Source organism: Trematomus bernacchii, unplaced genomic scaffold (genome assembly GCF_902827165.1).
Source record: "Trematomus bernacchii unplaced genomic scaffold, fTreBer1.1, whole genome shotgun sequence".
NCBI lineage: Eukaryota > Metazoa > Chordata > Actinopteri > Perciformes > Nototheniidae > Trematomus > Trematomus bernacchii.
Genome location: NW_022988050.1, coordinates 6,749,089 through 6,762,300, shown reverse-complemented (window position 1 = coordinate 6,762,300; position 13,212 = coordinate 6,749,089). Strand labels below are relative to the sequence as shown.

The 13,212-nt window shown below is 41.7% G+C and overlaps 1 protein-coding gene across 2 annotated transcripts; it reads left to right on the top strand.

Moving 5' to 3' along the window:
* Positions 1-2,010: 2,010 nt before the first annotated feature.
* tdrd1 (tudor domain containing 1) lies at positions 2,011-12,787 on the top strand. 2 transcript variants are annotated; one of them, XM_034120088.1, is made up of 26 exons: positions 2,011-2,085; positions 2,414-2,593; positions 2,792-2,829; positions 2,923-2,983; positions 3,295-3,409; positions 3,562-3,628; positions 3,723-3,803; positions 3,895-4,074; positions 4,186-4,329; positions 4,473-4,638; positions 4,776-4,859; positions 5,343-5,519; positions 5,609-5,716; positions 5,890-6,060; positions 6,559-6,819; positions 7,962-8,093; positions 8,302-8,409; positions 8,711-8,875; positions 9,029-9,361; positions 9,448-9,564; positions 9,667-9,795; positions 11,034-11,201; positions 11,299-11,709; positions 11,905-11,967; positions 12,096-12,139; positions 12,287-12,787. In XM_034120088.1, the coding sequence occupies exons 2-26, from the start codon at positions 2,422-2,424 to the stop codon at positions 12,356-12,358; spliced, it is 3,567 nt and encodes a 1,188-aa protein (XP_033975979.1). In that variant the 5' UTR covers positions 2,011-2,085; positions 2,414-2,421; the 3' UTR covers positions 12,359-12,787. The 2 variants fall into 2 exon arrangements, with proteins under 2 accessions (XP_033975979.1, XP_033975980.1); XM_034120089.1 differs by having other exon boundaries at positions 2,055-2,085; positions 2,411-2,593.
* Positions 12,788-13,212: the final 425 nt, after the last annotated feature.

The window sequence follows — 13,212 nt, the reverse complement described above, 5'->3', positions numbered from 1 at the left end:
CTGTTGATGTGATAAATGTACTCACTTGCAGCCCATGATTATTGTACTAATACATTATTTGACTAAAATGCAATTAATAAAGTCAGTGTGCATTGTGCAATGAGTGACAAAGCCAGCAATCAATGCACATGATGGGAGAGGTTGCAGGCATGAGCACTAACAATATTTTCAAGTCACTTACATTCCTCATAGCTCCAAGGCCAATTTGTTGTTCCTATAATTAAAAAAAAAGCAATTATCATTTTGGATATGTATGGAAACCAATGTCACAGCTTAAAGGTGGGGTAGGTAAGTTTGAGAAACCGGCTTGAGATACACTTTTTGTTATATTCCATGGAATGCTCTTAACATCCCAATAGCAATGAATATCTTAAGTGCTTTGACAAAAAATCCATAACAAAATTTCATCTGTGGAAGCCGTAGTACTGTAAAAAGCACGACCAATCATTTTAGCCGGCCCGGCTAAAATAACTGGATGGCCTACCTGCCTGTCAGCCTTCCATCTGTGCACACATTTATCTCGTGCCCTCATTGGTCATGTGCGCGTTCGTGTGTGTTGGAGGAGGGGCTCTGTAAGGAAGTAGCAGATTTCTTCCGGCTGTGTATTTTGTACTATTTTCAAATTCTAGCGCACTCGAGCTGAGGCCAGGGGCCTATACTACGAAGCAGGATTTTCGTTTAGCAACCTAACTTCAGGGGTTTCCGGTCCTACGAAGCTGGTTCACTTTTTAGCGGGCTAGATAACTTATTCTGAACCGCTAGCCTCCGGAGCAGGATAGATTCCAGGATAAAAGCACTGCCTGCTGACCAATCAGAGCTCAGTGTGCGGAGTTTAAAGCGATCAATTCATATGACAGGAGAAAGGAAATACAGTTTAAACTGCCGTTGCAGGAAAGACGGCCGGCCACCGACTGTGTGAACGTGAAATGAATAGAATATCACCTCCCATCTTCAGAGCAATCTGACTATTATAACATTAGCGTTAAGAAAGCTTACTTAAATATCTGCCACAACATAAGTAACCGGATCAAAGTAACAGTACGTAGCCTACAGTCCGCGGCACTGTGAGTGCAGACGGCGATGTGTCCCATTATCATTCATATCACATGATATCACATCATAATGGGCTGGCTCCGGCCTATATAGCTGAACTCCTCCAGCGCTACACCCCAACAAGAGCTTTAAGGTCTGCTGACCAGCTGTTGCTGATAGTGCCCAAGACCAGGCTCAAAACCCGAGGGCACCGAGCCTTCGCAGCAGCTGGCCCGAGGCTCTGGAACACTCTGCCCCTCCATGTGAGGTCGGCCCAGACCCTAGGTTTTTTTTTAATCTACTCTTAAGACACACTTCTTCTCCCTGGCCTTTTAGTCAGAGCGGAGCACAACTCCTGACTTTTCCCTGTGTTTTTTTTTTAAATATCTGTTGTAATTTATTGTCTTTTATTGTGATTATAGAAATGTGTTTTTTTCCTTGAAAACACTCCATCGTATTTATTCCTGTATTTATTCATGTTCCTACATTTATTTATGCTTGTATCTATTTATACTTATGACATGTTCCGACCTCTATATAAGTGAGGGTCTGAGCTCTTTTAATTCCATCGTGTCACCAGCGGACCCGGGTACAGGAGGGGTAATATGGTTCTTATTATACATCCATGGGTATTATGAGCGTTGTGGTTCAACGGTTCAACCGATCTGAATCGCTTTCTGAAGCAGTCACGTGGTATCGACAGGCAGCGAGGCTGTTTGTCATTGATGACGTCACTGGCCCAAAACGATACAAGCCTCGATACATGCTTCACAAAAAACTTCGGGGATTACTCGACACACGCTCCGAAGCCTCGACGCAATACGTAACATCACCAGTGTTCGAATCCTTTTGCGGATCATTAAATACTGAGCCCATAAGGCCTCGGGTTTCTCCAAAATTACCTACCCCACCTTTAATATTAACCCAATACAAATAAAGTGAATCCAAAATATATTTATCCTGACCATGGACCACACCCACACCCTTTGAGCATAGTCCTACCCACAATCCAGTGCGCGGCACTTTCACCTATTCTGCCAGCAGTGCACTCAGGTAAAAAATATTGACTGCAATATGAATCTATAAAGTGTATATATATTTCATTATTTTGTGGTTTATAATTACAAATGTGTCGTATAACAACATTACTCCAGTGTATTGTTCAACCTTATGTTCAACTGTCCCATGTATTTTGCTAAAAGTAGCTAGCGGGCTAACATCAGTCCCAGCAAAGTGAAACGTTAGCGGGTCAACGCTGATTAGCTAGCTAAAAACGCACGTGTCCTCCCTGAGAACATAACGATGTTTTTGTTCACTTGTTATACTTGAAATATACTTTAATAAACTGTCTAACATAACTGAATATTTTTAACATTAGCAGCTGCCGCCATGTACCGCTCATTTGCTTCAAACTTTGTTCGACCTAACCTGCCTCTGAGGAAGCCATTGTCGAGCCCCTTGGCTCCTTTCGGCCCGAGGCTTCACCCTCCGACCAGACCTCAGGCTCCCACCATGCCCGATGCAACACCTGTGCAGCCCCTGTTAGGCGACGTTGGAGACGGTAATCATTGCAATCATTAGCCGAAAGGCTTTTATTACCGGAGACACCTGCGGGGAATACCTGTTTTTTTCTTCTAATCTGTACAATGCAATTAGTAACTACAGCGCAATACCATGTTAACTGTAAAGCATGGCAATTTTATTAGCTCTTATAAAACCTTACTTTGGCCCTTATTTGTTCATTTATCTTTTTTTGCAGGCCCTACTAATGCACCAGTCAGCATGGATCAACCTGCAGTATGTAACAACTTTACTGTTCTTTATTATTAGATTAATAAATATGTTTTGCTGTACATTGCCATTTTCCACATTTTCTTTCCCTTTTAATAGATGTTAGGATCCATGCCGCCACCACTGGTGGTATACGTCTGCAACTTCTGTGGTCAGAAAGGTAATATTGTAGTAAAATGGCATGTTAATAGGTATGTAAAGTTCCCACACCTTTGCACGATTGTTAAAAATAATACTTGTGACGATTTTGGTCTCAGATTATGTGTGGAAATATGTTTTCTGGTAAAAGGTATAATTGATAATACACAAATGGGTTAGAGAATGATCAATTATTGAGGCAAAACAAAAACAATTTTGATGACCTTTTCTAGATAATTCCTTTTTACCACTTAGAAAAGTTTTGTTAGTGCATATTTCTATTTAAATCTAATACAATTGGCAATCTCTAATTAATAAATGTTCACGTGACAGGACATTTTCTATGTAAGCGCTGCAAGAAGACGCCTTACTGCTCTGTGGCGTGTCAGACAGAAGACTGGAAGGCACACAGACACATGTGCAAGTCCATTGATCCAGAACCTGCAAAGTAAGCTGGGTCAACCCTAAATGCGAATTACTGTCAGCTGTGATGATTTTCTAATTACAGCAAATATCAATATGTGATTCACCAGTCAAGAATAGATTAATTATATATTGTCCAATAGATAATGTGCACTGACGCGTTTCTTTTAATCTCAGAGAGAAAACTCAGGAAACTGAAGCTTTGCCAGTGACGGGAGACAAAGCTAGCATGCTTGAGTCTAAGGTATTTGCAGATTTGAAATAAGCCAATGTGAATGATTTGTGGTCAATGTTTGTTATGTATGTTAAACCTCTTCTTCTTTTTCTTTTTTTTTAAGCAATGTGATGCATCCAGCCTCGAGAGGGTCTATTTTAAGGACTTGCATATGACAAAAAGTATTAAGGGAACAGACATCCAGGTATAACATATCCAGTTGGCCTTAATTTGTAAGACTGATCCAACCAACGTTTAAAAATACTAACATGCAATGACTTTGTTGTGGTTGTCAGGCATCTGTTGTAGAGTTCTTCAGCCCTGGCAGGTTCTTCATCCTTGCCCAAAGTCCTGAGCTGCTGGTCGCTCTTCAAAGCATCAGCAGAGAACTTCAGAAAACGTACAGCTGCTCATCAGTGACAACATACGTACCCCACGTTGGAGAGGTCTGCGCGGTTAAATTCTCTTTTGACATGGTGAGCAGAGGCCTTCTCTAGATGAAATCAGTGAAAAAGTTTAATATGCCGATTGGCTCAATCATTGCCTGTATCACTTGTATGTTTCACTCTATTTTTGTGTGTTTGTAGAACTGGTACCGAGGCCTTGTCCAGACTTTGGCTGCTGACCAGAAGACAGCTAAAATCCTTTACATTGACTTCGGCAATGAAGAGAATGTCCCTGTGGACAGGATCAAGCCTCTTGCAGCTAATATTCTGCCATTTTGTCCATGTGTAAGTGCATTTACGCTCCACTATATACAGTTTTTAAGCATGGCAAAGATAACACACTGTCACAACATACAATTCACTTAGACAGTCTTTCAGTGTCTTACAGCTAGCATGATGACATTAGCACTTGCATCTATCATTCCCAGGCAATGGAGTGCCGTATTGCAGGGGTGGTTCCTGTGACTGACAGCTGGTCAGCCGAGTGCTGTTTGTCAGTGAAACGGCTCTTGGCCGGCAAGACTGTGACTGTTAAGCTGGAGGAAACCCTAGAAAATGGTCGCATTCATGCTGTGGATATCCTGCTTTCCATGGGTAGGTTATACAAATTTGGAAAATGATGAAATCATGGGTAATTAATGGTTTAAGTGTTATTTGTGATGGAGATACAGAGGAAAGGATTTGCAAAAGTTTAAAGCCATACATACAACTCTTTATTTTTTGTCTTCTAGGAAAGAAGTTGAGCGCATTCCTCCTGGAGCATGGATATGCAGCAGAGGAAACAGTCAGCGAAACACCAACTCCCCAAGAAATAAGTAAGCCATATGTGCTTAGCCACCCCATCTGAAATCAGTCTGTAGAACAGGGCTGTGACATAAGGGATAGAGCTGGGGAGATAACTTCATCCATCCCTGTTACACGATTCAAGAGTCAATCGTTTGCCATATCAACAAGAAGTTTATTTGGAATTTATTCCTGTGCGCTCAACAAAAACAAAACCTATAACGCATAATTCACAAGTGTCCAAAAACACTGCAATATAATATTCTCACAACAATGGATGCAACCATATGGCTCATGGCCTCAAAGCAAGTTAAATGTGCAACAGCACAGTTTGCTGAAATATCTAATATACAGATGCCTTTTGCGGTATCAAAAGAAATGAAAGTCACTTAATTTGAAGGATACTTCGGCTAAATATGACAAATCATTGAGTCTGATGTAATGGAATTCTTCCCCTTCTGGATTTGTTGTGTTTTTGCTACCAATTTAGGTAAGTAAAGTTTGATTTCCCTCAGATGCCATGGTGAGTGCATCCTTGGAGAACTTCAAGCGTTGCTCTGATGGAAAGGATGACAACACCTGGGCTCAGCCCCCGGAGCCCCTCACACAGGCGGTGGGCGACTCCTTCTCCGTTGTGGTCACCCACCTCCAGTCACCCGATGATATCATCGTACAGAAGGTGGAGAACGCTGGTAAGTACCATTTCATCTGGTACTACAAACGCATCATCCAAACCTAAACCTAAACCTATATCTTTAACTTGTGAGCTTTTGTTTTACAGGAGTCATTCAGGACTTGCAGCTGAAGCTGAGAGAGCACGGCAGCCAGACCCCGGCCCCCCAGAACTTCAGACCAGCCCCCGGCACAGTTTGCTGTGCTCAGTTCTCAGGTATAACATATACACAGGAGTAACATTGAAACCCAGTTGTTGTATATTTGCAACAAGTATATCCCTCTTATAAATGTGTTTCAAATTATTTAAATAATAATATCAAATTAGTATTTGGTTGACATGCGTTGTTATCCAAGGCTCTGACCACTGTGTGTTTTTTTTTTCTCCAGAGGACAAGCAGTGGTACAGGGCCAAAATTCTGGCCTATTCATCAGAGGAGCGTGTCTGTGTGGGCTACCTAGATTTTGGCAACTCTGAGGAGGTGGATTTAGGCCACTTGCGGCCTATCAGCTCCTCACTGCTGGCCCTGCCCATGCAGGCTGTGCCGTGTGGTCTAGCAGGTAATGTATGCACCACAAAGCACATGTTTAATGGTTACAACTTACTAAAGTGTGCTAAATTGTTTGAGGGATCTGCTTTGAGTGACGGGCCTAAATAATGTTTTCATAGTTTTCCTTTCATTCATTCTTTAGTGGCCCTCAACAACCGCAAAAATCCGGTTTGTTTTTTTAGAGCTATTTTATCAGTTTGCCTTTCGTTTGCTCAAGACAAATTAAGCAAATCCTTCTATTTATCTCCAATAGCTATAACATGTCTCTTGTATTTATACATTTATTTTCCTAGAACAAATATCTACAAAGCCCCTGAAGCAGTTTGCTATTTAAATATGAATTTGATGTGAGTATGTTCTATAGGTTCTAAGGCATAAAGATAAGGTTTTGCAAAGCATTTGAGGATTTTGTTTGCAGAATTAAACACAAACTTAAAACCACAAATTTATATCTCAAACGATCTGTCACTCAAACCTTCTCAATCCTCTTTCACTGGGCTCTTTCCAGGGGTGCAGCCTGTGGGGGAGGTCTGGTCTGAGGAGTGCCTGCTGGCTCTGCAGCGAAGGGTATCCAATCGAATACTGCGCGTGGAAATCCAGAGAGCACACGAGAGCAAAGCTTTGGTGGCCATGATTGATGAGGCGAGTGATCCTCAGGCCAATGTCTCCGAGCTGCTGTTGGCGGCAGGCTTCGCTGCACCTGCTCTTCTTCCTCCAACCAGCAGTGAGCAGCAAGCTGAGCAGACACCTGCTGCTGCAGAACCACATGGTGGGATGTCTAAAATGATTATGTTACTTTATATGAACATTATATAAAGGTATGTCTAAAACTGTGAGAAAAACCCCCCAAAAACAACAATGATTTAAAAGAAATATTTAAAAAAAATGCTAATCACTTAGCACAGAACTCACGGTATAAATACTTTATTACTTATCGGATCTGCACAAACAAGATATTAGCTAGATTCTAGGGGTATAAGTATCATCACTGAGCGATCAAAACTCGCGGCAGGGGAAGCAAACTCAGACATCACACAACGTAGCTTTACGGGACCAAAACAGAAAATAAGTCTTGCCGTTTTCTGATCAAAAGTTGTGTTCAATGGCATTAAAACGCTGCTGAAGGTTAATCCAATGTCTCTGTGTCACTTTGAAATTATTACTGATAATCCATCATTCAATTTTTGTCAAAAACTGAGATTTCATATTAGCTGTTATTAGCACTATTAGAGCTACAACCCAGTTTCCGGTTTTGGGCATTCTGGCTACGCATCACTCATTCACCAATGGGTAATGTTTAGATGGATTTTAGGGAACTTCCCCTCAATTCTATTGGCTCTAACGGTTCAAAAGAGGTGTCAATCATCAAAATCGACCGAGGGGGGCCAGAGATATGGAAAATCCACCCAAATGACCCCAGAAGTGGGTTTCTTTTTCTAAATCTCTCTAAAAAGGTCAAATGACACTTGTTTTGCATCAATCTTGATACAGGGTACTTATTATATGTTATAGTTTGGATTCCTAAAGCTTTTAGTTTACTATCCCATCATTCAAGGGTGGTTTTCACTATAAGTAATGTTTTTTTTTGGACGGACACTATCATTTACATTTTCTTACTATGTTCAATCTGAATTTACTTTAAAATAAAAGTTTTTTCTACATCCAACTCACAGGTTTACCATTGCTTTGAGAAAAAAGATTATTAATTTACCCTTTTTTAGAAGTGAAGTTATAGTAAATTGTTCTGGGAATGTCATTTTCGAGCCTGAGGCCTGGAAAACAGGCTCAGGGCTTAACTGGTTAATCAGATAATTTTATGACAACTTTATAGTTTTAACTATAATATACATAATGCAAGTATGCAGACAGTAAGGCATGTCATGTATAATGTTGTTTGAATATGCTCTTCAGTGCCCCCCCCAGCCTGTGAGCCTCTGGTGTGGTCGTGTGCTGAGCTTCCCAGTGACGGCCAGACAGTGGCGCTGCTGGCCAGCGTGGTGGAGAACCCTCTGGAGTTTTACTGCCGCATCAACAATCCCACAGGTAGTGTTGTTTGTCCATCATTAGGGCGCTGTAGATTATTTCATAATTTTTTGCACTCCCAGAATGATGGACATAAATCAACAACGTATTTTAATTGATGTAGTGTGTATTGTGCCAAGCTTATGTTCATTTAATGTCCATCTAAGATTTGATGATTTGCTACTATGATACTTTAATGTGTCCTTTTTCTCATCTTGTCCATTGTCAGACCATCAGCGACTGATAGAGCAGGGCGCTGAGTTGAAAAAGCATTGTGAGGCACAAGCCTCCCCTTTTGAGCCCAAAGTGGGGGAGCCCTGCTGTGCCATGTTTCCTGGTGAGATCATTGACTGTGAACACAGTCAGCTCTTCACACTGTTGAAACATCAAGGGCTTGAAACGTTGGCATTCAAGTCAGAACAAGTTATTCATTGATCTTGGTTTATAATGCTATCTGGATCAATGTATTGTTTTTTAATTAAATGCAGTTTTTAAATTTCATCTGCAAGTTGAATGCATGATCTGTTGACAAATGGAACTTTTCAAACAACCTTTATCAGATTATATTCAGAATTCTCCTTTTTATTTTCTGTTTTTCTGGGATTTACTTTAACATGATGTGCTTTCTCGCTCCCCAGGTGATGGAGAGTGGTATCGGGCTTTGGTCAATGAGCTGGCTGAAGAAGTGTCTGTAAACTTTGTAGACTATGGTTATACCATGAAAGTGGAAAAGAACCGCATTCGATCCATTACACCTGGACTCCTGACTCTACCCTTCCAGGCAATTCGCTGCTGGCTCACAGGTAGGTGTGAGAGAGGGAGGAGAGTGTGAATAAGAAAGGAAATTAATTCCTTTTCTCCATGACGAGAAAGTAGCAGAGGGTGTTTTTAAGTGGCATTTTCAGCCAGGTTATGTGGTTTCTCACAAAGCTTGTGTGTGTTGTGTTTGGACTCAGGTGTGCAGCCCCTGGGATCTGAGTGGAGCAGTGAAGCACTGCTGTGGTTCCAAAATCTGGTGGACGGCGAGCAGCTCTCTGCACGGGTCCTCTCTCTCACTGAACAAGGCTACGGTGTGGAGCTGGAGAGCAGAGGGCACAATGTGGCCGCTGCTCTTATCTCGGAGCAACTAGCCATAGGTCCTGGAGGGATTCCCAAAGAGACAACCTTAGACTCTGGACACCAAGAGAAAACACAGGAACATGAACAGAGCCAAATAAATGTGCAAGCCTCCACACCGACAGGAGCCAAAGAGATACCAACTGAAGGGCCGACTGCAATGCCGCCAGAAGGTCAGATAGAGGGCCAAAATATGAAAATGAATGGTTGATGTTTTTAGCTGCCCTCTTGCAATTATGTGTTTTTTTTGTTGTCATAGTCCCATCTTTCCCAGTGGACTGGAAGACAGTGGAGCTGCCTCTTAACGACACCTTTCAGCCCTGCTTTGCATCAGTCACCAGTCCTTCCCTCTTCTACCTGCTCGCCCCCAACCAGGGTTAGAACACTTTGATTTTTTCCCCGTCTGTCATAAGAAGATGCACAAATGGTTAAACGTTACCACTCTTTCTTGTTGTAATTGAGGTGTCTTATTGTGCAGTGGACCAGCAGAAGCTTCAGGAGGTGATGATGGAGCTGGCTATGTACTGCAGCAACATCCAGGCCTCCTTATCCTCCACTGTCCTGAGCAGACCCACTGCTGGAGCTGCCTGCTGCGCCCAGTTCTCTGGTGAGGAACACTTAGTGATTCCATGAAAACGTTTTGTACATCATACCAGGATAACACCAGAAATAAACTTAGATCAGGTCAAGTTGTCCTGCTATAAGTAGATAGACAAAAGGTACTTACTCAAACTGTAACACACACTGCTATAACATGCACATCTCTCCCGCTGCTGTAGACATGCACATGCTTGCCATGACCCCTTAAAACCACTAGATGTCAGACAGGTAAATGATTAGTGAACGACTGTGTGCGCAGGCTTCGGATTTCATGGCAGTTCCCATGCTATCATTATATTAGGCACAGTTTTTACTAAAGATAACTCGTCAGTAAAAATTCATAAATGCAATGCAATTCCAATCTGTCCCTGCATAAAAGCCAACATATTGATGTTGAATATTTAAACCTGTTTTTGTTTTTAAGCCAAAATGATATGTTTGAGAAAATGTGAGACTAGATGAAAGTTGAGCATGGTGGATAACTTTTCAAAGTTTTTTTTTTTTTAAATAAATAGCTGTTAAATAGATACTCTCAGCGGGGAAAACCCCATCGCTCAGACGGTATGATTCCCACACATTGTTAAATGATAACAGGCAAGAGACCGTACAAGGACAAAACAGCTGATCCATCATTGGGCTTTAACTCTGAGGAAACACGCACAGTCTGCCATCATGAATTTTTATGTTGGCTCTTTGACTATTCTGTAGACCCCACCTGCAGTTGTTGCCCTGCAGACCTAAACTGGTAATTTGGTGTCTGCTAGTAGATATAATTACACAGCGCGAGTTCTGCGGAGCGTAGGAGCGGTTCTTCTTTAAACACAGCATGCAAGTAGGAGACTATAGCCTGGCATACATTCCTCAGCTAACCACAGGGTCTGTTTTAATGGAGTTTTCAGTGCTGTCTCTAGGTGTGAAGCTGGTAAAAGCGCATCCATTTTTAAGGTCAGCTGTGTAGGTAGTTACCTTTGTCATATCTTTCAGGATGATTTCAAGACTTTCAAAAAGTCCTTGAACCCTGACTATAAACATAATACAGAAATGTGTCAACTAATGAAGATTTGCACGTGGCAAGCCTTATACATTCTTCCAGAATTGAATATAAATACGCAAAAATAACTTTATGGAAGTTGTCACATGATGGGCAACCGATATCCCGGTCTAATTATATAATAATCATCTGTTGGTGCTCTCATTACTGCAAAATGATGAACTGTTGTCACCCAGTTTGAACTTCACTTTCAGCTGACAATAACTGGTACCGTGCGGTGGCCCTTGATGTCGGAGAGAAGGAGATGAGCGTCATCTACGCAGATTACGGTAACACTGAGAAGGTTCCTTTCTCCCGTATCCTGCCCATCCCAGAGCGCCTGCTGCAGCTCCACTTTCAGATCACTCGCTGCACCCTCACTGGTGAGGCTCAGGATGAATGAATGAATTATTTCCATCTTGACTAGTATTAAAAGTTTAATTTCGAATCACTTCTCCACCGTCCACTCTTTGTTTCTAGGAAAGGAGCACTTCCCTGCAGAGTTTCCAGAGGAGTTGCAGCAGTTGTTTCACAGCCTGCTGCTGAGCGGCGTCCTCGCCACGGTCCAATCGTTCGACGGCTCTGTTAACGTGCTCTCTCTCAGCCAGCCCCCGGAGACGGGCGGGGGGGACGTCACCGCCACGCTGCTGGAGGCACTGCAGGCCCAGGCCAAGAGCCCCCCATCTCCCACCCTGAAGGCTGACCACACTGACAAGAGCACATCTCCTGCCAACAGTACAGCTGCACCTGAATGCCCCCTGCTCACACCTAAACCTGAAGCCCAAAAGGCGACGGAAAACACACCAGCTATGCCCAGCCTAACCATGACCCCAAAGTCGTCCCCCCAGACTCCCCAGCAGAACAAAAATACTCCAGCAGTGTCAGTCAATGGTTGGTCAAATCACAATTTCGATTTTTGTATTATTTGGCGATTCATCTTTGCTTTAAGGGCTTACTTGGGTTCAACATACTGGCCTGATTACCTGGGTCATTAATGGATATAACACTTGATTAATTCTAGGATGGTTTATGCGTTATGTATTGTGCTGAAGCTAACAGCAGTTGTAATGGTGTCTCTCTTTTCAGAAGATCCAGTTCAGAACATTATTGCGCAAATGGAGCCTCCATGCAAAACCTCAAAAACTAACGGTATGCTTTTAAATAAGATTAATGAGCAATGTTTACAAAAGTTAGACTTCTATCCCACTTTGGTTTTACAATGAGTTTGTGACTGATCAAGATTGTATAGCATGACCTTTGCTTTTCTGTTTAATTAGATTCTCAGATTCCTGGCTGCTGCTGTCTGAACCTGACGACTAAGGTGGTTTCTCACACATTCTTTTACTTAATAGCCATCTTTCACATACCACCATATTGTTATTCATGCTAAGAAGTAGCTTGAGCTGCATTTGACATACAATTGAAATTTGAAGTGCAAATGAATGACATGTTTTGTTCCCTTTCACAGATTGACCACCTGGAACATTTGGTGCAGGTGCAGCTGTCTCTCATCCGGCAGTTAGTGGGAAAGACAAAATAAGATGTACAGAATTCCATAAGTCTTTGAAGTCCAGTTCGCCATATTGTTAAAATAAATTCTGTTATTATGTTTCTTCAAAACAAGTTGGATGTGGCAGCCATCCAGCTTTTAATTTAGCTTTTCAAATTTAATTTCCATGTTTAATGTTTTGACCTGTGGTTATTTTATGTTTTAATATTTCTGAAAGTTTTCATAAAAAAATGCTTTATGCACTTATTAAGTTTGTTAAAGTTGTCAAATCTGCAACAAAAGATGTTACACCTCAATTAGCCCAGTGTGTGTTTGTCTCTTTAAGTGTGCTGTAGTACGCGGTGCTGTCATCTGTTCCTCTGTTCTGTCCTAATCACCTGTTCAGGTGGGACTTCAGCCTGATAGATTTATGTTTGACATGTGTTTCAGTCTTTACATAAAGGTTCTCTTGACAGTGAACTGTTGAAGTTTATTGTGTGATGTTTGTGAGGGAAACATTTATTTTGAATACTTTGGAAGTAATTGTACATAACAGTCTAATACAGGTACAGGGTGTCCGCGGGGTCTTAAAAAGTATTAAAAGTTGATAAATCAATTTAGCGAAAATTAAGGCTATTAAACGGCATTTTCCAAGGTATTAAGAAGGTCCACAGCAACGACAACATAAGTTGGGTATTTGTGAGGGAGCTCCTATATGGCATTACCCCGCTGAAGCTCACCAAAGTTTAATATATTTCATAGTTCAAAGTTTTGTCAATTGTTTTGTTTATTGGTCAAATAGTGGTTTCTGAGGAGTTTTACTGGAATGAAAGAGCACAAAGTGTGTCTACAGAAGCAAAAAAAGCAGCATACTGCATTAAACCTGACCTTGACAGAGGTTGAAG

Coding starts and splice junctions, on each gene's coding strand:
- tdrd1 (XM_034120088.1), top strand. CDS start 2,422: ATGTACCGCTCATTTGCTTCAAACTTTGTTCGACCTAACCTGCCTCTG. Junction 4,330..4,472: donor TTCTGCCATTTTGTCCATGT/GTAAGTGCATTT, acceptor TATCATTCCCAG/GCAATGGAGTGCCGTATTGC. Junction 5,520..5,608: donor ACAGAAGGTGGAGAACGCTG/GTAAGTACCATT, acceptor TTTGTTTTACAG/GAGTCATTCAGGACTTGCAG.